The sequence below is a fragment of the Pteronotus mesoamericanus genome, unplaced genomic scaffold (genome assembly GCF_021234165.1).
Source record: "Pteronotus mesoamericanus isolate MK-2021 breed Mesoamerican mustached bat unplaced genomic scaffold, CSHL_Meso_final scaffold_174, whole genome shotgun sequence".
Taxonomy (NCBI): domain Eukaryota; kingdom Metazoa; phylum Chordata; class Mammalia; order Chiroptera; family Mormoopidae; genus Pteronotus; species Pteronotus mesoamericanus.
Window position 1 is genome coordinate 9233401 of NW_026555309.1, and position 27634 is coordinate 9261034.

Consider the following 27634-nt stretch of genomic DNA (forward strand, 5'->3'; position numbering starts at 1 on the left):
AAACAAAATACCTCTTGTCAACTCATACTCTGTTAGTGGGCCTGGTCAACAAATGACTGTTTTTAGTAATTTTCTGTGAGAAGGAAATGTTTCTGCCAGTTCCAGAGGATGTTCCTGGAGCACAGCTTCATCTGACTCTGTCCCTGATTAAATTCCTTCTCCCAGGTTTCTCCCATTTATCTGGTAACTGAAAGAGCACATTGTTTATAGGCAGTAGGGTTGATTAAAAAGAGCAGCATGATAGGCAGGGAGAGAGAATGTCTTCTTTGTCACCTTTTCAGCATCTTGCAGGCTGTGCTTGCTGGAGCACTCTCCCTTGGATTCTAAGCCATTTTTCTCTCCTGCCCTGGAGACGTTTACACTTTCTCTGGCTAATGATGCATATTTGGCTGGCTGTCTTTGATGTCTCTATTGAGATTGAAACTCTCTGAGTTAATTGGATATAGGTGGAACAGACAGTAAAGAAAATTAACCCGGGGTTTGACTATAGTTAAAAGGATGAAATATAAAAAAAGGAACTATAAAATACAGCAGGAGAGAGGGTCATAGGAAGAGTACAACATTAAGTCATGGAGGGAGGGAGAATTTCAGAAAAGATGGGTGATCAAATTTTAAACTAGGTCAGAAAGAATAAATGTCATCTTTCCCACAGTCTTGTTTTGTGAAGTTGTATAAAAACATTGCAGATGTGTTAAAATGTCAAAATCCATGAGTTAAAACCTTTTCAGATTCTAAGTCTGGGAAAAGAATAGATCCCTTATTAAAATATAACTTGATTTTTTTTTTTTTTTTTTTTTGCTTGCTATTTCTCTCTTAGATGGCTGGCATGGAAGTTGGGAAGAAAATTTTTGCTATTAATGGTGACCTAGTTTTTATGAGACCTTTCAATGAAGTGGATTGCTTCCTGAAATCATGCTTAAACAGCAGAAAACCTCTAAGAGTTCTTGTGAGCACTAAACCAAGGGAGTAAGTTGTATGATTTGTGTGGAATTAACAATAAATTATACATAGGTAAACAAAATAGAACAGTTAACTAAGAAAATGCCTAGAATTAAGTCACTCATTGCTTAGAACATTTAAACCTCACCAACATCACTAATACTGGTCTTTAAATGATGGGGAAAACTACATTGCTTATGATGATAAAATGTTTGCTACTTAAATAAGGTAATTTCAGCACAAATAATATTTTTCTTTTGCTGCCTACATTATCCTGTCTTGGCTGGGTGGAGTCTGACTATGAGCTAAGAAAACTAATAAAACACTTGATAATAAAGAATTGCATTCCACCAGCTGCAACTCTAAGAATTTCAAGGGCTGCGAGTTGATTTGACATTATTTATAATTAAACACTAATAGGAGATGGGATCAAGACAGGGTGAAAGATATTTCCATGCTTGTGTATACTTAAAAATAGGTCCATTTAAAAAAGAAAAAAGCCCGCATATGTATCTGCCTATGATTAGGAAAAAAAACTCTTGTTTATTATAAGAAATTTAGAGTACAGACTTTTTTTAAACATATATTTTATTGATTATGCTATTACAGCTGTCCCATTTTTTACCCCCACTTTATTCCCCTCCATCCTGTACCCCCCACCAACAACCCCGCCCCCCCTCAGTTCACTTCCATGGTCATACATATAAGTTCTTTGGCTCTCCATTTCCTATACTATTCTTAACCTCCCTATCTATTTTGTACTTACTATTTATGTTTCGTATTCCCTGTACCCTTTCCCCCATTTCTGCTCCATTACCTGTTCTCCATTTTTGTGATTCTGTTCCTGTTCTAGTTGTTTGCTTAGTTTGTTTTGTTTTTGTTTTAGGTACAGTTGTTGATAGTTGTGAGTTTGTTGTCATTTCACTGTTCATGGTTTTTGATCTTCTTTTTCTTAGATAAGTCCCTTTAACATTTCATGTAATAAGGTCTTGATGATGATGAACTCCTTTAACTTTACCTTGTGTGGGAACTGCTTTATCTTCCCTTCCATTCTAAATGACAGCTTTGCTGGATAGAGTAAACTTCTGTGTAGGTCCTTGTCTTCCATGACTTTGAATATTTCTTGCTGGCCCCTTCTTGCCTGCAAGATTTCTTTTGAGAAATCAGCTGATAGCCTTATGGGAACTCTTTTGTAGGTAACTGTCTCCTTTTCTCTTGCTGCTTTTAAGATTCTCTCCTTAACTTTAATCTTAGGTAATGTAATTATGATGTGCCTTGGTGTGTGCTTCCTTGGGTCCAACTTCTTTGGGACTCCTTGAGCTTCCTGGATCTCCTAGAAGTTTATTTCCTTTGCCAGATTGGGGAAGTTTTCCTTCATTATTTTTTCAAATAAGTTTTCAATTGCTTACTCTTTCTCTTCTCCTTCTGGCACCCCTATGACTCAGATGTTGGAACATTTAAAGTTGTGTTAGAGGTTCCGAAGCCTCTTCTCATTTTTTTGTATTCGTGTTTCTTCATTCTGTTCTGGTTGAATGTTTCTCTCTTCCTTCCACTCCAAATTGTTGATCTTAGCACTGGTTTCCTTCCCTTTACTGTTGGTTTCCTGTACCTTTTCCTTTATTTCACTTTGCATAGCCTTTGCTTTTTCCTCCATTTTGGGACCATACTCAACCATTTCTGTGAGCATCCTGATTACCAGTGTTTTGAACTATGCATCTGATAGGTTGGCTATCTGTTAATTGCTTAGTTCTCTTTTGGGAGCTTTGATCTGTTCTTTCATTTGGTCCATATTTCTTTGTCTCAGCATGCCTGTTATGTTGGAAGGGTCGGAGCCTTAGGTATTCACCATGGTGGAGCAACCTAGGTCTCTGCATTGTGACGCTGTATGTGGGTGAGGGGCCTGAGAGGGAACAATGCCACTTGTTGGCTCCTGGCCAGCTTTCAGTCACCTCCCCCTCTACTCACAAGCAATCCAGGCCCTTCTAGTGCTGATGCCCAGATGGGTGGGTTTGTGTACGTTCTAGGACCTTGTGGGTCTCTCCAGTGAACTCTCCTGTGAGGCTGAGTGTTTCTCTGCCACCGCAACCCCTGCTGGTTTTTATCCCCAGAGGTTTTGAGACTTTCTTTTCCTGCACTTGAGCCCTGGATTGTGTGGTCTGTCTCACTTCCCAGCTGTTCCTCATGGTTTATCCACACACAAATGTGGGACCGCCTGGTCCACCAGCTGCCGCCTCGCCTCGCCCTCCCAGCCCTCCAGCCACCACCTTGTCACATGTCCTCTCTACGCCTGCTGCCCCATCTCTGCCCCTCCTGTTGGTCTGGATGAATGTTTCTTCTTCAACTCCTTGGTTGTCAGACTTCCATAGTTTTATTTCCTGGTAGTCTAGTTATTTTTTTTGTTTGTTTGTTTTTAAATGTGTTGTTGTCCTTCTTTTGGTTGTGCGATGAGGCAAGGTGTATCTCCCTATGCCTCCATCTTGGCTGGAAGTCCAGAGTACAGACTTTTTTAAAGGAAGATATTTTTCTTATAATCATAGCATTGATAAATAACCATTGTTAGTTGAATTTTATAATACCAGCACATATGCACAATCATATATTTATAAAATGGGATATACTTTACGATTTTTTAAGAAAAATTAACAAGATATTATGGATATACTTACAAGACATTGGCTTTTCTTCTGTAAATCATTGATAATCTCATGTTCCCTTATCAGGTTTCTATTTGTTTAACTAATTAGGTAATTGAAATAATGCATATAAAGTACTTACCATAATGTATTAACATATTATGATTATATCAAAATTACTGTTTAAGACTTAATTATGTTTACTAGTTGTGATAAGCAACGTCATTATTTTTAAGATAAATGAAGGTTACCACTTCAAAAACAAAATGGTTTACTTTAACTACTTATAGAAAGATTCTAAGTACATATTATATAGTATTCTTCCCCGCTTAATATATATACATTCAGCAAAGCTGGGTTCCCTATTTATCTTAAGAGTTAAAGTGCAGTGTTCATGCTAGATTTTGTAGTAAGTCATCAAGGTGGATGCTTCTACCAACAGCTTATAAAGGTGTCTGAAAGAATGGGCCTCATTAAAGTTACTAATTTAGGAGGACTTTGGGCTAGAGAGGAACAAATAACCATTACAATGTCGTCTCTCTAAAACTTATGATCTATTGCTCCCCCTTTATCCAAACCTATCTAGGATAAGGCTAACCTAGTTGCCTGCCTCTGAACACTTTAAGGACATTTAACAGGAAAGGAATAAAGGAGTAGTGTTCCTAAGCAATCATTAGTGGCCATGAAGGCTCTCCCCCTGGCCCCTTAACCCCTGATTTAACCCTGCAAATACTGGTGCACTGATCACAAACATTTCAACAGATAAAGGACTTCAAAACTAAAAGATTGGACGAATGCTCAGTCCTAGAAGTAGTTGCTAGATGAGCAGGGCTAGAACCTAGGTCTTCTGATTTTCCCCTTGGTGTTGGTTGCACAGTAACTAGAACCTGATATTTCTGGTCCAGGTTCAAGGTTCTCTTCCACCACTTGCTTGCTAATTGTGTTGCTTCAACATCCTCATCCATAAAAAATGGGGATGATAAGAGGGCTATGTCATGGAGCTGCTAAGAACACTAAATAAATCTAGGTTTGTAATAGTGACATGTTCAGCCTATAATACATACTTCGGTGATGTGATCTATGAAGTTTTTAAGTTCTCTCATTTCATTTTTTCCATTTCTTCTTTATTACCTCAAGGACGTATTTTACATTGTATTTTAAAACTGTTTTGAGAATGGAGTGCTTATTTTTTCCGTTTCTCTTTAATTTGTTAGAAATTTATAACCTTTTATGTACTCATTCTAGTATATAATTTTTATAAATCACTCTCATATTTTCTTGCAATAGCTACTTATGATTTGTGAAGTATTCTGTTTGGGGGAAAAAAAGCAAAAATATGTGAGAGGTAAATAGACCAAGAATTTTTCTTTTGAATAGAACTGTATTTTACAATAGATAACATCAAGGAATTTTTCCATGGCTTTGTAGCAGGAAATAGAGCATCCTTCTCCCATAAATTTAATTCTTGTTTTAATAGGCAACATACTGTTCCCAGCAGGAAAACATGTTTTCCAAAGATCATTTTATGAAGGGAATCCCCAAATTATGACCAAATACATCTTATGGTGTTTTGTACAAATTTTGTTAAGAAAATTATAGTAATCTTCTAGAAGATTAGAGTAGGGTCAGCCTTCTGTAGCAATATTATAAGGATAGAAAACCTTGCTTAGAAAGGGATGAAAAGTTTTTGTGACCTGAAAGCTCTAAGTTATTTCAGCAAAAGTGAACGTTCATTGATAATAAATAGAAACATAAATAGAAATACTACCTGTATTTTTTGTTTCGTGCTCAGAAAATGTATTCTTTCTTTCCTTAGTTATCTTCTATTTTCAAGTGTATCTTTGACAATCATAATAAGTTGCTATCAGTGAAAGCAGATACAGCTTTATATACCAAAGTATATTTAATTAAGGATGAAGGATAAATAAATTAGTTTTGTGACCTCCATCCACCAATGTGCAGATAACTTCACGGTGTATAACCTAATTTATAATAATACTTTCAAGGTTCCCTGGCATAGACAATGTGCATTTCTATCACCGAATGCCTGAATGTCTGCCTAAACTGTATTTTAGGCTACAGTGCCAGCCCCTACCTTCAGGACCAAATGCACTGTCTGGGTTTCTCATGTGTTCTGGTCACTGTGTTGCTTAAACTGCTCCAACAGCTATTTCATAAGTTGCAAATAAGAGCTGCTATACCCAGCTTGAGATTCTAATGTGTCTTTGAAGTGATACTGCATTTATTTTGTGATTCATTCATCAGCTTTTGGAAAACACTTTTGTTTCTTGGACATCAAGGACTATCCATCAACATTTATTGCATTGTACTCATTTGTCTTTGCTCTCTACTGCCATTTATTATACTCATTATTATTGTTATGAGGTTCCAACTTATCTCCTGTTCTCTGCTTTTCATTGTCTTTATCTGACTTCTGGCTTCCTTCTCTGGAGTAGCTCATTCGTTAATGCCAAATCAGACACCCCTCACTGATTTACCTTGACAGCTTACTCAAGTTCTCCATCCCTTTATCTTCTTTTCCATGTGGATTCATTGAAAATTTCTTTTTGCTTATGCAGGTTTACCTTTTGATGAATTATTCTTTTACAATTCCACTAAATAAATACTAAAGTTAATCATATTCTTAAATTACTTTGATGTAGTGTTTGACATATTTGTTCTTTATAACAAGCTCTTTGTTGTTGTTTTTTGAGGGAGTTCTCAACAGGTAGACATGTATTAACTCTGTGTTTCTTTTATATTAACGTTAACAAAGAACTTTCTCAGGGCATGATGTCTTCTTTGTAATAGTAAACTAAGGAGAGATCTTCCACTTTGTTAAGTACCTACATAGTTCACAGCACAATGCAGGGCAATTTACCAGAGGTATCTCTTTTGATTTCCACCGACACCTGGCAAAATAAGTTTTAACCTATCATCTTTCTGGAAACTCAGAGAAGTTAAGGAGTTCATTCAAGTTATCCATCGATCAGGTGACTAAATGAGGATTCAAAGTGAGGCTTGGCCCTGGCTTGTGTGGCTCAGTTGGTTGGAGTGTTGTTCATACACCAAAAGGTTGGGGTTTGGTTCCTGGTCAGGACACATACTCAGGTTGTGGGTTTACGTTCAATCCCCAGTTGGAGTGCTTATAGGAGGCAACCAATTGATGTTTCTCTCCCACATTGATGTTTCCCTCCCTCTATGTTTCTCTCTTTCTCTCTCTCCCTCCCTCCTTTCTTCTCTCTCTAAAAAAATAAACAGAGGACAAAGAGAAGTGTGTCTGAGCCCAGAGCCTGTTCCTTATTCAGAATATTCGATACAATGACTATGTCCGGTGATGAGCTCTGCAGCGTGTACTTGCCTCTTGCCTTTGCAAGGGCATGCACCATAATGCCTCCTTTGAAGATTTCAAACCCAGTGTTTTTCACATGGTCGACTCTCAATACAAATTTATTGAAAGAATGAATAGAGATGTGGGCAACTATTGTTTTAACCAATTGTAGCATTTTAAAGTCATCTTACCTTATTTTCTGATTGATTCTAGGACAGTGAAAATCCCAGATTCAGCTGAGGGGCTTGGATTCCAGATCCGGGGATATGGTCCATCAGTTGTGCATGCGGTAGGCAGAGGTGAGATCCATCCTGCATGATAAACAGCTTTCCAGCCTGTCTTGTGTTCTTTAATAAACAAGATTATGTTTAAAATGTGTATAATAATATTGTTATGAATTTTCTCAATCATATTTTTATAGTATTAAGTCAATGGTAGTATATTCTAAAAATATTTTAAATAATTCTTAATTGTAAGGCATATGTATCACTGTTAAAAGTTTATAAGCAAATGATGCCTCCTAAAATCATTTTGCTCTGTGCTTCCTTTTAGCCAAAGGATATAACTTGTCTTTTCTCTGACAGCAAATAATTACATTTTTGTTAGTAATTCAAAGATGTGATTTTTCAGGTTTAATAATGATCTGTGTACTTTATAGCCTCTCCTTATATCATTATTTAAAGTATTCCTGTAGGCCATGCATTTTATAAACCATAAAGTACATTTTAAATTAATAATTTTAGTGACTAAAATATTTGTTTATATTTTATTTTTTTGTTTGACGGACAAATTAGTCATTAATAACTCTTATTGTTATCTGTATTTTTAAACTTCTTAATAACATTGTAATGATTTAAGGGAATAACTGTTAAATCTCGTATTTCCAACCATAGCAAGAAGTCACTATAAGCAGAAGAGGCCATTTGTTTATCTTATTGAGAGACATACATTATTTTCATTACAAAGAAATGTAAACCATAAAGCACCTTAAGATGCTCACCCAAACATTAGACTGGAAAATTTTAAGAGGGCATTGTTATTAGAAATTTATCAAGAACATACTAGGTTAGATTATAAATATGCTTTCATTAGTATTTGTAGGATAAAAATGAATGTTATTTCAAAACCTCATTTTCCACTCAGATTTTTAAAATATATGGATTTGTAGACTTTTCAAAAAAAATAAATAAATAAACCTTTCTGACAACTAATTAATATTATCAAACTGAAATAGGATATATTTTATACTGAAATAGAATATTTGATACATCGAATATCTTCTTCATTTTTACTAAACCAAAATGGAGTAAGTCACGCTACCACTACTATGAAATAAGTTCAAACCTGAGTGAATCATGTTGTACCTCTTTCCCTATTACAATATCTTGTAGAGGACAAGGTTCTCTCTTTGGAACTTAGTGATAGGTTAGGCCCAAGTCTGGTCACTATGCTTTTTGCTTTTGAAGAGCAAAAGAGACATGCTCATGTGCTTTTCCTTTCAGGGGTATATAAAATAAAAAGATATTATTTAGTGATTTCTTTTTACACTGTAATTTTGCCATAACAAAAGCAGACTTCCCTCTCCATCTTTCAGCCCTTTTCTATGTCCACCACTAGAGTATATTGCTCACTGGAATTTCACCTTTGGAATCTGACATTCTAATAATGCCAATTTCTGATAACAATCTCTTATTTTTGTCTCATCAACTTTGATAATCTCAGATTGTTTTTCAGTTCAGTTGGGACTTCCATTCTTTGGATCTTTCTCCTTTTCTCCTAGTTAGTTATACCCCTCAGGATTCCCACTTCCTTCCTTAGCTGGCCTTGTCCTGATGGTGGGTCAGTTCAGTCACTCTGGCAGCATCCTCAAGATCCCCCATCCTTATTCCTCTGGTGCATCCGGGCCATTTCATTTTAGGTACACCTAGGCCAGGTCAGCCTAAGTGCCTTCTCTGCTCCTTCTCCCGAGTAGCTAGGAGAGACTGTCATAGATACGGAATGAGTGTCATCCCAATTCACTGTTTTGTCTTTAGTGCGCCCATATCACTACTCGGCAATCTTCAAATGTCTCTGTTCAGCCCCCTCTTTTTCTCCTCATAGTTACCACCTGTTTCCCAAGATGGACTTCCTTTTTTACGTTATAGACAAATTCAGGCTACCAGGTGTGATGCCTTCAGAGTCCCACACCCTTTTTACGCACACATGTTGCTGGCTGGGTCACCACCACCGACTTTTCTCCCATCCTAGAGGAAGAGGTCTTCTTTTTTCCTTTCCGGAGTTCGAGGTTAATCTCTCCACAGATGTTCTGCATCCCATCCCTTCGACCCACCTCTGGAGTGTTGTACTGTCCAATACCCCTTTCCAGATTTTCAACCTTTTCTCTTCATTGGATTATTATAGTATAAGATCAGTTCTTTCCCTTTAAAATCAACAAAGAAACAAAACTATCTTAAACTAGAAAACTAAATGCAAAACCTATCCTTCTTCCTTATTTTCTTCTCTAGATCCTTGCTACTCAGAGTGCAGTCCACAGGCCTACAGTACTGGCACCACCAGGGAGCTGGTTCGAAATGCAGAATCTCAGGCCCCATTCAGAACTTACTGAATCAGAATCTACATTTTAATGAGATCCCCAGGTGATATGTTTGCATGACAAAGATTGAGAAGCTCAGCTCTAGAATAATGCTGTAATAACTGATTTTTTCACAGACAGACTCCGTGAAATGCTGGCCTGTATTTTATTTCACCTGTCCATCCTCACTTCCTATTTGAATTTTAATGCAGTACAGTAAACACCTCCTCCCACCTTCTACCCATGTACCCAAAGTTTATCTTACAAGAGCTATCATGGATTTAAGTGGAAAATATAATGGATATTGATAATCCTTATCTTAGTTGAGCTTTCTCTGGCATTTGTTTTAAACTGACAATTCCCATTTGCTTAAACCATTCATCTCTTGATTTCTGGGATGGTACTTTTAAGATTTTGCTTCTACTCTTCCTCTGTCTGCTCTTTTCATCTATTGACTTTTTAAAAATTGTTGTTCAATTACAGTTGTCCCACATTTTCCCCATTACTCTCCCCTGCCCTGGACTCCCCACCCCAATTCCCATTCTATGGTCCATGCCCAAGGGTCCTCTATACATTCCTTGACTTGCCCCTTCCTCTTCTTTCCCCTGTTTTCTCCTTCCTCCTCCCCTCTGGTCACTGTCAGTTTGTTCTTTATTTCCATGTCTCTGGTTGTATTTTGCTTGCTTGTTTGCTTTGTTGATTAGGTTCCACTTACAGGTGAGATCATATGGTATTTGTCTTTCACCACCAGGATTGTTTCAGTTAGCATGGTACTCTTCAGATCCATCCATGCTGTTGCAAAGTGTATGAGTTCCTTCTTTCTTTCTGCTGTGTAGTATTCCATTGTGTAAATGTATCATACAGTTCTTTGATCTACTCATTTACTGATGGGCACTTAGGTTGTTTCCAGCACTTGGCTATTATAAATAACACTGTTATAAACATTACGGTGTTATAAACATAGGTTCTTTTGAATTGTTATTTCAGGGTTCTTTGGGTATAGTCCCAGCACTGGAATCACTGGATCAAAAGACAATTCCATTTTTAATTTTTGAGGAAATTCCATACTATTTTCCACAGTGGCTGCAGCAGTCTGCAAGTACATTTATGATAAAAACACTCAGCAAAGTGGGAGTAGAGGGAGCATATCTCAACGTAATAAAGGACATATACAAGAACCTACAGCCAACATCATACTCAATGGACAAAAGCCAAAATCTTTCCCCCTAAGATCGGGCATAAGACAAGGATGTCCACTTCTACCGCTTCTATTCAACATAGTATTGGAAATTTTAGCCACAGAGATCAGACAAGAAAAAGAAATAAAAGGCATCCAAATTGGAAAGGAGGAAGTAAAACAGTCACTCTTTGCAGATAATATGATAGTGTACATAGAAAACTATCATTCTTTGCAGATGACATGGTAGTCCACATGGAAAACCCTATAGACTCCACCAAAAAACTACTTGACCTACTAAGTGAATTTGGCAAAACAGCAGGGTACCAAGTCAATATTCAGAAATCAAAGGCATTTTTGTATACTAACAATGAAATATCAGAAACAGGAATTAGGAAAAAATCCCACTTACTATAGCAACAAGAAAAATGAAATACCTAGGAATAAATTTAACCAAGAAGGTAAAAGACCTGTACTCAGAAAACTACAGAACACTGAAGAAATCACCTGATGACTTCTAACTGTTGGCACCCTCTTCCCTTCTCTGCCTCTTGCTCTTCATTAATTTGTTGATCCGCTTTGCAGAGAATTTCTAAATTTCTATTTATAACTCAGATCTCATTTCTGAGTTCTGTAGCCTAGATCTAATTCTTTATTATACATGTAATAGCCCTTGGGCACCTTGAAACTCAGTGTTATCCCCAAATGAACTTTTCCTTCATTCTCTAAAACTACTTTACCTCCCGTATTCTCTCTATTCAAATTATTCCATTTATTCAGTCAAAGGCACAGGGCTGATCCTGGGCATGATAACACTTCCATAAACTCTATCATCACACATCAAATACTTGATCTTGTTCTCCCCTTTATAACTAATGCTACCTTGGTTCTAGCCTGGAAAATTGCAATAGATACTGTGATTTTGATTTTTGACTTATACTTTAATGACACACGGCCCATTTTGGGGGATCATGTCATTGCTCTGCTTAAAATTCTTCAATGTTTTTCCTCTTTTGTAGATGGTAAGATTCAGACTCCCAGGACTTCCCACAGAGCATGCCGGGCCTCACGCCCTGACTCTGCCCTGTTCTCCAGTATCTCTTTCTGTTCTAAGGTCACACTCCCAATGCTCATATGCTCCTAAATGTCCAGGTTATTTCTTGACTCAATGCCTGTTTCCAGGCTGTTCTTCCTCTTGGGGATGTCCCTTACTCCACCAAAAATCAGTTTAATCCAGAAAAAGCACTTAATATTTCTGGGAGTGAATTTTAGTGAGAAAGCAATTCTTGAATATAAATTATGCCCTTGAAGATATTTACTAATACTTCTGTGAGAAAAATTGCTTATAAAGACTCTTCTACCATACTTCTGATACATTCTTTAGTAATTTATATTAATTATATTCATTGTTTTTATTAATGGTGCTTTGTAAATGTTGACTTCTCAGAATACCAAATAATAATGCTTGGAAGGTTCTGAACATTTTAAAAAAGATTTTATTTATTTATTCTTTAGAGGAAGGGGGAAGGGAAGGAAAAGAGGAGAGAGAGACACATTGATGTGTGAGAGAAAACATCAATCGGTTGCTTCTTGCATGCTCCCAACTGGGGTCTGGCCCACAATCTAGGCATGTGCCCTGACCAGAAACCGAACTGGTGACCTTTCAGTGGTTCGCAGGTTGGCACTCAACCCACTGAGCCACACCAGCCATGGTGGTTCTGAAAAATCTTAACTCCCTGGTTAAGATAGGCCACTTCCATATCTAAGTCCATGTCAATTCAAATAAATTAAAAAAACAGTTGGTGTTATCTGATTAATTTTATTCTTCACCAATTCTCTGGTTCTTGACCCTTTGTACATACCCTGAACCTATTTTCTTAGCAAATCTAGTCCACTTGTAGTTGCTAATTGACTTGATTTTTTTACTTGGGAATTTCTTTTAATTGTTGGCATTTTTAGAAATGAAAGTGAATATTATTTTAATATTTAGAGATTTTATAAACTAAAGAATGATAAGGCACATTTCTGGCTTTCTCATTTTCAAAAATTAGATTGGCTAGACATTTTAAAGGGAAAATAACTGATTAGCATTATAAAGGCTACTTTTCAATATCCATTCAAATTAACTCATAGGGAGGTGGGAAAAATATTCTCTTTATCACAGTTTGAATGGCCTGTTAAATAGCAGGAAATTTTGAGAGGACACTGTTCTCAGAACCATAGTTATGAAAAACACACTAGTTAGATCTTTATCATATCTTAAAATTACTCTCCTTATTGCATATGTGGTAAAAATGATTCTTATTCCTAAAATTAGTATTTAGCAATTTTCTCATTTGTATTTAAAGGAACTGTGGCTGCAGCAGCTGGTCTTCACCCTGGACAGTGTATTATCAAAGTCAACGGGATCAACGTCAGCAAAGAGACCCATGCCAGTGTTATTGCACATGTCACAGCCTGCAGGAAATACAGGAGGCCAATGAGGGTAAGCTGCCTCTCAGCTACTCTAGATCTCATTCCAAACTCCCATGGGAACCCCAGGGGACAACATAGGAGGTGCCAGAGATGTCTGTGGTTTTCACTTACAAGCTCACATTTAAGCACAGTATTGTAAATCTCATCATGCTTGCTTTATTGGCATAATTAGTTATAATCAATTGTGCTTAAATGGTTACATTTTATTGTTGCAGAATTATCACCTGTTTAAAAAGTGCTCTAGTGCATTTCCATTTTCATGCTATTTGAATTTTTCAATGGCTAACTTTATCAAATGAAATCCTAAGCTTTAAACTATTTTCTTGACCCTTATAATTGCTTTGGAATACAGAGTGGTAATTCTGTGTCTGTATATATGAATTATAAGTGCTTACAATGTTTATTTTTAGAATTTTGTGAAAAACAAAACTTGTGGGTTTTATGGGGTCTGCAACTGATTTTTGGATATATTTATTTAGGCAGTTGAATTTAACTCTGAAAAGAAGATACCTAAATGTACTTTCATTATTTAAAATTTTCAGCACTGTCCTCCAATCCAAATTTCAAGTGTTACAGAGAAATAAAATGACAGTATAAACAAAGCTTATTATGTCATGAGGTACAAGTGAGTATTAGACTAAAAGAGAAAATTCAACTCAACTAACTAAATGCAAAAGGACTTTAAATGCAAAAACTTCAAAGGAGAGATTTTGTGTTTTTCTATCATATATAGTAAAGTACTATTTTCTGGATTTGAGAATATGACTTTGTATCCAAACCAGAAAGATGAGGGGCTACTTTTACATAGTTCGGGCATCATACCCTGCAAAATACTGAACATACAAGAAAATAACTCATCAATTTTGCCTACTAATAAGGTCAAACTAGCATAGCAAATTGGAATTCACACATCGATGCATAGGTTCTTCTGGTTGATAGTAGTTTATTTAATAAATATTTATTGAACTTTATTATTGAAAGAACTTTTTAAAAGGACTTTTTTGAAATTATCAAATCATTTCCCTCCTGTCAGAATTTTATTAAGTAACTAAATTGATTGACTTTTATTTCTTTTAATTTTTTTCTGTCTGCCTTCTTGGAGAGGTGTTGTTGATCAATAAAATGATTAATAAAAACAATAAATGGAGAGAAAAATTTACTAAATGAATAACATGCTCTATTTGGTGTCCATTGCCACGAACCAGCTGTCCCACAACTCGATGGCTTAAAACAGTAGTGACAGATTATTTCCTCTGATTCTGTGGGCTAGCTCTGTGGGCTGATCGGCATTGGTTCTGTGAGGGCACCGGTGCGGCTCCTGGCCACTGCGGCCGGCCTCTTGCTCCAGACCACTCCACGGGGCCTTTCTTTCCAGTCATTAGTAGGATTTTCCTTTATGCATGGCGTTTGGATTTCAAGAAGGGCTATTACAATTAACCTTCTGTTTACATCATACTTGTTAAAAATCCCTTTGGAAAAATCAGATCATGTGGCCAAGCCTGGGGCCAGTGTGGAAGGAGCTACACAAAATGTGGACATCGGGGGATATGGGCCATTGGAGACCACAACAGGTTACCAAGATATAATTGAATGACCAAGTATTAGCTAGCATTTTAACAATGCATAGCAATATAATAAAACACAATTGGCAAGTTAATAATACAGGAGACAAATAGACAGTACAAATTATATCACACTTCAGTAGCACAATTCAGTTTATCATCTTACCTAGGAAAAATACAAACCTAAAGTAATGTAACCCTGAAAGCATTTACTTGATAGCTGTTATCTCTCTCATTTATCTAAATAAGACTGGAACGGCTACTTCAATTAAAGTGTGGTGTGATTTATGGCATGGGGGGATTAAAAGATCGTTATATCACTTGTGAATCTAATGAGATGAAAAATATTCCTCCAATCTTTTTATTGGTCTGATTAAAAAAGCATTAAGTTATTAAAATATGTGTCACTGTTAGGAGAACATTTTTTTTTGTTCGTACGGTTATAGATGAGTGATTCTTCAGAAAACTGTTTAGCATTTATTTTTAAAAATGGAATTTATAATTTGTTTTAAGATATACTTAAGGCATTTAAGTAAGACATTTAGGAATGCATCTTACTTAAAAACATACCTTTAGAAGATAAAATTTCAAGCTTTGAAAGGTCAATTTGTTAATAACAACGGTTGCCATTGACTTTCTTTTTTTAAATTATAGTTCATTGATTATGCTATTACAGTTGTCCCAATTTTCCCCCTTGGCCAACCCTCTCCACCCAGAACTCACTCCCTCAGGCCATCCCCACACCATTGTTCATGTCCATGGGTCATGTTTATAGGTTCTTTGGCTACTCTGTTTCCTATACTGTACTTTACATCCCCATGGCTATTCTGTAATTACATATTTGTACTTATTAATCCACTTTCTATTAGTTTCTCAGGTTGATTTTCTTTCTTTTTCAAATTTTATTACTTTTTTTTTTAAACAAAAGGAAATATGATTGTCGGCTCTCCTTCTGAGGCAAGTTTATAAAATGGATGCACATTTTAGGAAGCACTAGTACCTCTGAGATTTTTTGTTTCCTTCCTCATTTCCAGCAAGATTCCATACAGTGGGTTTATAACAGCCTCGAGAGCGCTCAAGAAGACCTTCAAAAATCTAACTCCAAACCCCCTGGAGATGAAGCAGGCGATGCTTTTGACTGCAAAGTGGAAGGTGGGTTCCTTCTTTTCTCCTTGTTTATAGTAGTATTCTCTCTCAATGTCCCTGTGCCTAGTCCCAATTATTAGAAATCTTTTATGTTCAAGCCACTTCTTTTTTTCATTCTGGAACATGAAGCTCTTTTTCAGTATAGTTGACATACAACATTGTATTAGTTTCAGGTGTCCAATGTAGTGATTCAACATAATTTTTATACCTTACAAGATGATCACCATGAGAAGTCTAGTTACTATCACCAGTTATGATGATATTCTTGACTATATTCCTTATGCTGTATATTATATCCCTGTGACTAACTTAGAGCTATAAATTTGTATCTCTAATCCCCTTTACCTTTTGGCCCATCTCCCGGTTCAAGCCACTTCCTTAAGTCATGGTCAGCAATAGATATTGTGTTAAATGTGTAAGTAACAATAGTGTATAGCTAACATGTAACAGCTGCTACACTTTGTTAGTCACTTTATTAAGTGCTTTGCATGGATTATCTGATAAAGTCATCAAAAAAGAAAATCTCATAAAGATGGTGCCATTATCACCATCTCCTTCTTATGGGAGGAGAAATTAAGTCTAAGGGAGTTGCCCAAGCTAGTACAAGGTAGAAGGAGGATTCAGACCTGTTACAATGTGTTTCCTTGTTCTGAGTTTAGATGTTGTATAGAGCTTCCAATTCTAATGTGGTTTGCAGACTAGGCACAGCAGCAGCAGCAGCAGCAGCAGCAGCACCTGGAGCAAGAGAGAGATGCAGAATCTCAGTCCCACCCAATATCTGCTGACTCAGAATCTCCACATTAATAAGATCTGATCTGAATAAACACTGATATTTGAGAAGCCGTAGTTTAGAAGATCCACAGTTCCTTTGAAAATAATTTCTTGATTCAAGTAACTTTTACTGTATTCTAACACTGATTGTAATGAAAGAGGCAAACTAATATGAAAATGAGAGAAAGAGAGACCTCTTGCTTAATAAGGACTGCCATCACTGTTTTCTCCATGAAGCAAGCCAGCAGATTGCTGTATTTAGTGGCTTCTTTGCCAAGGGTGAAGGGGCCCAGGCAATTACTTTGCATTTGACAAATGCCCTGAATTACTGTTTCAAAAGTTTTTCACAGAAATCCTTGAATACTCTCTTCCATTTTCCTGGTATCTTTTCACTCATATATTTGGTGAGGGTCTCTAAATTTTTATTATAGTTTTATTTCTTCTAAACCAACATAGGTGGAGAATTCCCTCTACACACTGGCAACAATTATAAAAGTTAATACAAAAAGCAATCAACATAGTGTGTAACATCATGCTGCTTTCCCTCTGCTCCTAGAAGGAGCCACACAGTTCATGGGCAGTATTAGAAATATTCAATCTCATTAGAACAACAAGCTTGTTATGATAAGTCAACTCTCATTTATTTTAAACAGGATGAATCTTAGGACCTCATCCTGAGGCTCTTATTTCCCATTTAGAGTTAGTTTTTGCTAATCCTCATTGCTGTCATAGTGAAAGTTAGAGTAAGTTGATGAGATGCTCCGGAAGTTGATTTCTGGCTATTCTGGGACTTGATTATTTTAAGGTAAACCATTTTTCTGCTTTTGCCTGTTTTATATTTGATTTTTTTCACTATCCAGGACTTAACTCTTTTAAATAAATGAATATGCTATTTTTTCTTATTTAATATTTAATATTAGGTTTCTCAGTATTTCTTACTTACGATTTTAGGTGTGTGTTTGTTTTTGGTTGTGTACTAGCTGACTGATTGTAGGCCAAAACCTATACCTACAAGAAGACATTTCAGATGCAAATGTTATTATAGTGAACAATGACAAATTTTCTCAATGAGCTATCTCCAGAAGATGTTATTTGGGAGAATTCAGACACCCTCTCTGCTGAAATATGGTTATTGCATCTCCTTGTTGCTTCTTCAATATGTCTTTATGTATTTTTTCCTGCTTTCAGAGAATATTCATTCAATGTTTAACAGTTTTAAGAAAGCTGACTTTAATTTATGCATGCTTTTAATGAGAAAATATAAAATTGCCTGTATAATGTTTATATTGGTATAAATAGGCATATGTATGGTCCATAGATCAAAATGGAGATGCAAAGATAAGACTAGTCATATTAGGATGGTGAGATTTGGATCACTCAAGCATCTTTTTAAAAAATGTTTGTTTAAAAAATGTTAACAAGGATAGACCCTTCATTTAGCATATCAGATTTAGCCATCCTTTAAAGAACTCTTTAAAATTATTCAAAGAGACTCAAATTATTTGAAAAGACTAACAAACCTTTCTTGAATTTGCAGAATTAAAATTATTTTTATTCCAGAGGTAATTGACAAGTTCAACACCATGGCCATCATCGATGGGAAGAAGGAGCACGTGAGTCTGACAGTGGATAATGTGCACCTGGAGTACGGGGTCGTGTATGAGTATGACAGCACCGCTGGGATCAAGTGCAATGTGGTGGAGAAGATGATAGAGCCCAAAGGTTTCTTCAGCCTCACTGCCAAGGTAAGAGGGGTTCTGGGAACAAGGGACTGTGTTCTAAATAAAGCAACTGAAAGCCTCCCAACCCCCACCTTAAAAAATGTAAAGAGATGTATATGCTCCATCAGCCCATTCAACTTCTTTCCCTACCTCGCCCCAGTACACAGTATGTATACTGTCTTCCTTTTTATTGATACTTTTTGGAGCACAGTGTTAAGTTAGCTGGGACTCAGGCCCAGGGGATTTGGTAAGTCCCCTCTGCATTTAGTAAGTTTGCTGTTTGTTAATTCAGTATCATATATATGTTATAGATGGTTTTCACAACAGGTGTGCTTCTTTATTTGTTTGTTTATTTTTAAATTTAGTCAATTGCCTTTTAAAAAAGATTTTATGTATATATTTTTATTTTTAGAGCAAGGGGAAGGGAGGGAGAAAGAGAGAGAGAGAAACATGTATGGTTGTCTCTCACATGCCCGCCACTGGGGACCTGGCCTGCAACCCAGGCATGTGCCCTGACTGGGAATCAAACTGACAACCCTTTGGTTCACAAGCCGGCACTCAATCCACTGAGACACACCACCCAGGGCGGGTGTGCTTTTTTAAATGTACATAATCATCTGAAGAGTATTTGAAGTCATTAAATACATTATAAAAAATTTTAAATTGTGCAAGTCTCAAGTTTATTTTGTAAAATTTCATGAAATTTAGAGATTATTTATGCACAGATACTCAGGTATTTATTTAATTCTTGGTAGTAAAGGATATCATCCATAGTTCTTAGACTGTAGCTAGATAGGGAGGGAGGAAGTGAGTCTTCATCCAAATGTATAAATCATGTAGGAAGGGAGAGGTGATCCTGTGCCTGGTCTTCATGATCCTTCCTCAAGGAAATCAATCAGATTCCCCTGGGACTCTCCACAGGTTAGAACTTAAGTGTTTTGCCTGCTTTTATATCACTTTATGAGGATTCAGGTATTATAAGTAAGTAATGTGACATACAACTTCACTATTTTTATTTCTTCATCTCAGGTTTTGTTTTATATATGTGTAGTTGAGATAGACTTAAAACATTTATAGCAACTATTTTTTTAAAATTTTAGAGGGAGAAAATAATGACAGAAATATAGATGCACTATTCCAAAAATAAATATTTTATGTTTTAGTTTTATATTCTGAAAGTCATCTTTAAAAAAGTCCCATTATTCTGATTACATTTACCACTATATGTATTTATTGATATAGAATCTATATTTTAAAAATGCAACAACTTTCCAACTGCATTATACGGTTAAAAGGGATTCGTGTAAGAATTTGTGATAAGTTATTGTAATTATTTTTTCTCATTTTATATTTACTTTAAATTTGCAAAGTTACATGGATTATTTTATATATGACAACTAAGTTAATATTCTTAAGTATTTCCATTTCATACACAAAGAAAAGAGAGTCAAAGATGATAAAGGGAGCTCAACTTTCTAGACTAGTAACTTGCACTCCACAACAATTAATGGATTAAATAAATAACTCATACTCCATATTCTTTAAGACAGGGAAGTGGAAGTGGTGAAGGAATTCAGAAAATGCCATCTATATGTTTCTCACAAAATAATAAAAAATGTTATGTAAGGGTAGAATCAGTCCTTGTGATCTTTGAACAATCAAAAATGTTACATATAATTATGACATATAAATACTTCTCAATTCATTGGAAATTCTCAGTGATCCAGGGTATATGTGTGTTTACATGAGCATGTGTGTTTGTACATACATATACACACTGCCATACCATTGATTCAAGTAGCCAGAAAGATTTACTAATTTAATACATAACAGGATGCTTTATATCAGACAGAGCTCACGTACTGCAGACAACATTGATTGTTACTTCAGCAAGAGAACTTCGCATTTATTCATTCCTTCAGCAAACATTTGTTAAATGCACTCTCTGACTGGATGAGTCAAGATTCTATTGTTTTTCCTAAGTTTTTATTGTTTTATAAAATTGAGAAAAAAAATGTTCTAAGTAACATATAGGTATTGTGTTTCCACGTCAAAGTGGACTGATTTATACAGCAAGGAGTCTGAGAAGTCCACTCCCCTCCTCCAGGGAACCTGTTAACAGCCAGCAGAAGGCAAAGTATAAGATGCCAGATACACAAGGCCATCACTTCACCGCCAGGCCTTCAGTGAACATGGAAATCCCAGGCAGTTGCAGGAAGAGCATGGGGCAGTCACCTGTGCAGTGGAGTTGTGAACATTTTATTTGGTTAATTTTGAAGGTTTTATTTTCTTGTTCTGCTTTGTTTTGTATGTGTGTCTGTGTATGACTACAGATTCTTGAAGCGCTGGCTAAAAGTGATGAACATTTTGTACAAAACTGCACCAGCCTTAACTCTTTAAATGAAGTGATTCCTACTGACCTGCAGAGTAAATTCAGTGCCATTTGCAGTGAAAAAGTTGAGCATATATGTCAGAGAATATCCAGTTATAAAAAGGTACAAGTTCTATGCATATATTTTACATATGATTGTTATTTAAATTATGATTTAAATGTCAAATTTAATTAAATTCCTGATATTTTGATTACTTATTTATGTGTCGGTTTATTAAAATGTTACCATTTATATAACATTTTAAAAGTTTTAAAAATGCCTGTAAATCTATTTTCTCATTTGATCTTTGCAAACCTGTAAGCTAGATCATTATTCCACATTTTCCAAATGTAATTACCAAGGTTTAAAGAATTATATTACCTACTCATGAAAGACAAAATTGGAATTTGAATGCCAGCCACCTAATTCTGAAGTCACATTTTAAAATTACGCTATAGTTCTTCTTTTCCTTTACTCTCAACAGAGGGAAAAGAACCATTACTCAGAGTGTACATGGACCTCTGGCTGTTTTAAATTGATCAATTGTTTCATTTATTTGATATCTTTTATTGAGTGCCTTTTAGATGCCAAAGATTGTTCTTGGCCCCAGGAATATGACAGCAAAGGAGAGAAGATCTTTCTTCTCCTGGTGCTTATGTTTGAGTGGGGAAGTAGCAAAGTAAATAAATACCTTCAAAGGGGGGAATTCGAGTATTGAAAAGAACTATGGGGAAATCAAAATAGGGATCTACAGTGGAAAGTGCCCAGATGGTAATTTTTTTCCAGGTGGTAACTGTAGACCCGGGAGCTGGAGACAGCCTCTTTGAGAAAGCCTGCCCTGAATGACAAGTTGAACGACCTTTGTGTTATTTTTGACTTTTAATCAAGTCACTGTAATTGAATTTAAATGTGTTGTCATGGTCAGTAATTCATGAATTAACTAGCAATGCATTAAAAACCTGAAGTTCCATTTCCAATCATTAGTTCTTACTGTCAGTATACAAATATGCCTTAGTATCATCTATATTAAAAAAATAAATATTTCCCTTGAACCTTGTACTCCTCTTCACCTACTGTTCTATTTCTTTGATCTTTGTCCTGAAAAGGGCTACCTGTATGTGCTCCCTATACCTGCTGTCTCCCTGACCTTCCCTTCTCAATTCAGTCAAGTTAGGCTCTGGTCCCCTCCATGTAACTGAAATGAGTAGGCTCGTTTTTAGGTCACCAGTGACCTGTATTTTGCCAAAGCTCATCCACTGTTGTCATTGCATTTCTAATAAAAACAGTTGTTACCTGTAGCCACAATATTATATTGTATTTATTTGTGTCCCCTACTAGAGCATGAACTCCAGGTGGGCGGAGCTGTAATTCTAGTATTTAGCACAGGATCTGATATAGAGTCTTCTCATCATATTTTTGGAAGAATGGATTTTGATTAAAATAAAAGAAGGCAAGAGAAGCCTAACCGCCTACTGTGGTGGATGCTGTGGCATAATATCAATATATTATAAAATTGATTTCTGAGCCTTTCTGTGTGCCGTGGGAGATATAGCTGAGATTTTTATCCTGCAACTACAGTGGGAAATAACTTCTGACTGAAGTTTGCATTATTATTGCATTCATTGGTAATTATGTTAATAGTGTCCTGCATTTCAGTCCATTTCCATTTAGATCCTGCTATGCCTTAGAAGTTCACTCAGCTGTATAGCTACTGACATGTGGATTATATGTATTATCCACATGAGGCATGAAAACACAGTTTAATGTACACATAAGGTAGTTCATATTCTAATGGTGAGCATATACTTTCAAAATGTGATTTTTGATATCACATCTTTTTTTCTTGAACTTTACTTACAAAAGTTAACAGTAACCAGTAGTAGTCTTTATTTTTATCCTTTTCAATGCCAAAGTTACTATTCTACTAGTAAAATGAATAGATAGGATCTGGTTCTAGTTTTCAAGCAAGAAGAGAGCACAGAGCTGATTCAATCCGTATCCCTTATATTACTAAGAATGATAAAAAGACTGTGACTCACCCAGCATCATATCAGGTACTGGGACAACATAACTAAAGCACGAGTAGCTGGTGGCTCTTGGTGCTTTGTTTTAGAAACTAGAATCCAGTTCAACTTTATGAGATGCCTGTTTATGGTGCACAAGACAGATATCAGAATTGCCCTCCTGGAGTTTATCATATGCAGGGGGAGGTAGAGATAAGAAAATTATTTGTAATTATAAGGAGGGTTACAGTGTGCTATGACTTAGCACATAACCAGAAACTTTGAACCTAGGCCAGATCTCTGAAAGGCCTCTTGATGATTTCATAGTACTTGAAAATGCATATGAGTAAGTTTGGCAATGAGGGGAGGAGAACATTTCAGACACTCTGACTAGTGTATACAAAGAGTGAGAAGATGGAATCTCAGAGGAGCTGAGTGAAGACCAGAAGGAGTGCAGGGAGCAAGGGAAGAGAGCTTGAGATACATAAGCTAGGTGTGACTAGACTTTCGGGGGTTATAGGGAATATGGCAAGGATTTGATGGATTTGGATTGTAAGGGTTTAAACAGAGGAATGGTTATCTTGGAAGCTGTCTAAATCCTTTGAGTATTGCCTTATTCTCAATGACAAAACAAGCAGAGTCCTCACCAGTCCTCTGGCTGATCCTGACCCAAGTGCTCAGCAGTGATTAACAGAAGGTGTGGGGAGTACAGTTGGTTCTGTCTGTTGTCCTCCTTTCTGGGTCAACAGCACCACACCTTGCCGTCTAAATTGCTCAGGTTTGGATTGGCTTTTTGACAGTATTTGGAATAATCCCATCTTCTTCCACCCTTCATCTGACAGCTACCCTCTCCTGCCACCTCGTCTCACTTTAAAGACAGGGACCCTGCCTTTATTGGTGTCCTAGGACACTGATTTCTCTCTCAGATTCTCAGCTGTTAGGAATCTATGGATTTGAATCCTGGGAAGTGATATTGATCACTTAAGTTAATTTCTTTTAGCACCTACATTGCAATCAGAGTTTCGAAGGAATTATATGCATTTGCTACCTTTATTGCTTTGCTTTATTAAAATTTGTGAATTTTGAAAATAAATTCTAACTTATTTATTTAACTTGTTTCAGTTGGTATATTTTAATTTTCTTTTGATTTTGCTGTGGATGATGGAAGTGGAATGTTTGAGTTATCACTGTGTTCAATGGCTGTTTATTTCTTCTTTAATTTACAGTTTTCTCGTGTGCTAAAGAACAGAGCCTGGCCTACCTTTAAACAAGCCAAATCTAAAATATCTCCACTGCACAGCAGTGATTTCTGCCCTACCAACTGCCATGTCAATGTGATGGAAGTTTCTTATCCCAAAACATCGACTTCTCTGGGGAGTGCATTTGGTGTTCAGTTGGATAGTAGGAAGCATAACTCTCATGATAAAGAAAATAAATCTGAGCAAGGTATGTTAGCTTTGGAAACTTGGTCTAATCATGAAAAGTAATTTAGTGAATCATAATTGTCCCCACATCCCTCACACTGGGCAGATGTCTGGTGTGTAAGCAAGTCCGAACTTTTGTAAAGAAATATTCCTCACTACAACCATTTGGATAATTATGTATAAGCATTTACAGAATGAAAATGAAGTAAGCAGTTTTATTATTTTATTTTTCCTTTAAAAAGAATGATTGGTCTTGCCTTTCTTACACATGACAGGCACAACTCATTTTGCTGTGAAAGCCATTAATCTGAAATGGCCCTGTAACTATGAGAAAAATACAGAGGCATAATATAATTCCCACCATCTCAGGAAGATGTGGGATCGAACTGAATTTCCCCGCTTTAATCACAATTTCCCATAAGTTTTAATTCCTGAATTAAATTAGGCATTGGGTTGGCATTTTATTTTATATAAACTTGGGCCTCTCAAATGAATTGCAGTAGATTGTTAGTGTCAGTTAAAGGCAGTAACTATTACTGTGGAATGATTTTACCTCCCCAGGGAAGCTGAGCCCGATGGTGTACATTCAGCACACCATCACCACCATGGCGGCCCCCTCAGGCTTGTCTCTGTCACAGCAGGACGGGCATGGGCTCCGGTATTTGTTGAAAGAAGAAGACTTAGAAACCCAAGATATCTATCAGAAACTGCTGGGCAAGCTCCAGACTGCACTGAAAGAGGTGGAGATGTGTGTGTGTCAAATAGATGAGTAAGTTTTTTATTTATTGTATTTTTAAATGTAGCTGTACAAAATGAGACTTGAACATTTATCATTTTCTCTTTAGTTTTTGGAAATGTAGATTTTCACTGACCATTAGATCCTCTTCTTTCTAACAACTTAGAAATGATAAAACATGGCATATATATATATATACACACACACACACACACATTTATTTTAAGGAAGCTTTAAATACCAAGGAAGGGAATGGCAAAATTTTATTGTTTAGAAAACACTAAATAAGTTTTAGTGTAAAAATATTAAATTGAAAAATATGACTGAAGGAGTATGAACTGTATATGGAGATTTTCTTATAGCCTTTATAGAGCAGAGCATAATATTTGGTGTATATGCACACAGAAAATGTTTAGGAGGAATGTAAAATATAACAAATCCTTATACTTCTTAAATGAAGAAATCCAAAACTATATATCCTTTGACCGATGATCAATGCTTTTTTTTTACTTCTGATTGAATTAGTAGTCCGGTAAGCAATAACCCAAATAACTGTGCCAATAACTTGAAAGAGTTTACCAAGTAAGACAAAGGAAGTTAATTTTAACTTTTCTGAAAAAATCAACTCTGAATCTTATTGAAGAGTTTGCCAGTTGGAGAATTGCCTGAGCTCAGCGGGACGATTCGCCACATTGTGGTGTGTGATTATGTTTCATATCTAGTCAAGGCAGCTCTGTGTGGTCAAAATAACATGACATGTGGGGGCAGCACAGTATCTTGTGTATGCAACCGGATGAATAATAATAACTCATTACAAGTTTGTGGCGACAATTGTAAAAATTTATTCAAAAAGCAGTCAACATAGTGTGTAACATCATGCTTGCTCACCATTCACGGGGTTGAAACTATTGAACATATCCAAAGTTGGTAGAATCTGAAAAGGGTATAAATGCCATTAATCCTCTTTTTATCGAACCTGTTTTTTAAATTATAGCTTTAGCTTGCTATTGGGTATGTATTGTGTGGTGCATACACACACAAATATCTTCCCATACTTCCATGGTTAATTCACTTTTGACAAAATATTTAGAGCTTATTCTAAGCCTTTGTTGCAATTAGACATCACACTAATAAAGTTTTAAGTGACATGACCTCTGATTTTACACATCTTAGAAATTTAGAGATCCAAATCACCATATTGGATGCATCATTTCTGTAAGATTTTCTTTAAATATTTACTATTTACTATGCTATTTTTTCCTGATGTTTTAATCAGTTAATTTAGAATTATAATTCTTTTTTCCTATATCTAATACAGTAGTTTTAAAAAATCACTTATAATATTTGTATGTTATATTGTGACTGCCCCATTTACAGATGAATTCAGTTGTGTGAGGTTCCTGAGAACAGGAAGCTATTTTTAAACAGTTGCAGGATACTTTTGAATTATCTTAGAATGACCATGTGACCTTGTAACAGAGAAATTTGTATTTTAGGGCATTATATTTTGCTTCATTTAATAAATCAGATTTTATTATATGATTTATTCTATATTAGAAATCAGTGTTTTTCCTCTGAAATAGTTAGGAAATGCATACAAGAAGATTTATAGGCAATAAGGCCATAAACAGTGGCACTGAATCATGTGTCCTAGATCTCAAAGGGTTTTAGGGGAACATCTGGACCAATCCCGTACTTTCAATCAGGCTAAGAGTTTTTATTCCTACTTTTCAGAAGGGGCCTTCGCCAATGGCAGGGTTATTGATGGGCCTGAGCGCATGCTGCTGTGGAGGCAGGTCTCTAAAGCGCTGGCTGCTCTGCACTGCCTGGCAATTGTCCAGGTTTTGTCCATCTGTGTTGATATTTTGACTTTTTATTTCTAAGTTCTGCTAACGTAGATACTATTTTTCAAGAAAATGGTCGGAGCCAAGGAGCTCCCTTTCCTTGGTTTAAAATGCTTTATCTTTAAAGCACTAGTTGCAGAAAAGAGTTATCTTTAGTATACAAAACTACTTAAAGTGATTACCTATTTGTACTTAAGATTTCCTCACTCTTCTTTTAAAATACTTTACCCAACTGTGCATATTTATTAGGAAAGTGACACAAAATGAGCAAATGATTTGAAAAACTTCCTTGGTCTCCTCTGTGGGCACCATGTACTTTAATTGTAAATATAAACATGTTCCACATAATTCAATGTGCAATATAATCACTTTAAGATAGTGCAATTGTCCAAGAGCCTGGATTCCCCATCGCCCTTAGAATTCAGAGATGCTGCAGTGCAGTTGAGCTTACCACATTATTTGAAAAGCTAGTTACCAATTTTCTCACCATGTAGTAATTATTCTTGGTCAGGTATAGAAGTCTCTGCAGAGTAGAGAAGCAGATCTTAGATGCTTCGCCAAGTTTAAAGAGAAACGGCATCAGAATGCCCCATTGCTAGCCTTTCCAGAAGTCATTCATTCCTGTAAAAGAGCCTGTGGTGAAGTTATCTTACTCCAAAATCTTATTACTCTGTATTACTCTGTCACTTGGGAACACTTCTCCTAGAAATAAAATTTTAATTAACATGTAGGCATCCCACTAAGACCTCCTGTTTTGACGGAGGTCAAAACAGGTCCAAAGACGAAACTAGAGATGAATTTGATGTCTAGTACCATGAAATAAGGCAATGTTATGGGTTTAATCAAGACTGTGTGATTCCTGTTTCATTGTAGGATGCTAAATACTTTTGCATTTTAATGGGCTACTTTCTGATTAATGGCACTTAGG

At 36.1% G+C, this 27634-nt stretch overlaps 1 protein-coding gene across 1 annotated transcript in view; it reads left to right on the plus strand.

Annotated features, from left to right (window-relative positions):
- Positions 1-27634, plus strand: part of PREX2 (phosphatidylinositol-3,4,5-trisphosphate dependent Rac exchange factor 2) — a 228740-nt gene that overhangs the window by 109680 nt on the left and 91426 nt on the right. The window contains exons 18-25 of the mRNA XM_054590233.1: positions 818-966; positions 7117-7202; positions 13001-13137; positions 15724-15841; positions 18167-18351; positions 20661-20822; positions 23929-24148; positions 24688-24895. Of these exons, the coding sequence (XP_054446208.1) occupies positions 818-966; positions 7117-7202; positions 13001-13137; positions 15724-15841; positions 18167-18351; positions 20661-20822; positions 23929-24148; positions 24688-24895 (1265 nt within the window). The remainder of the gene's footprint in view (positions 1-817; positions 967-7116; positions 7203-13000; positions 13138-15723; positions 15842-18166; positions 18352-20660; positions 20823-23928; positions 24149-24687; positions 24896-27634) is intronic.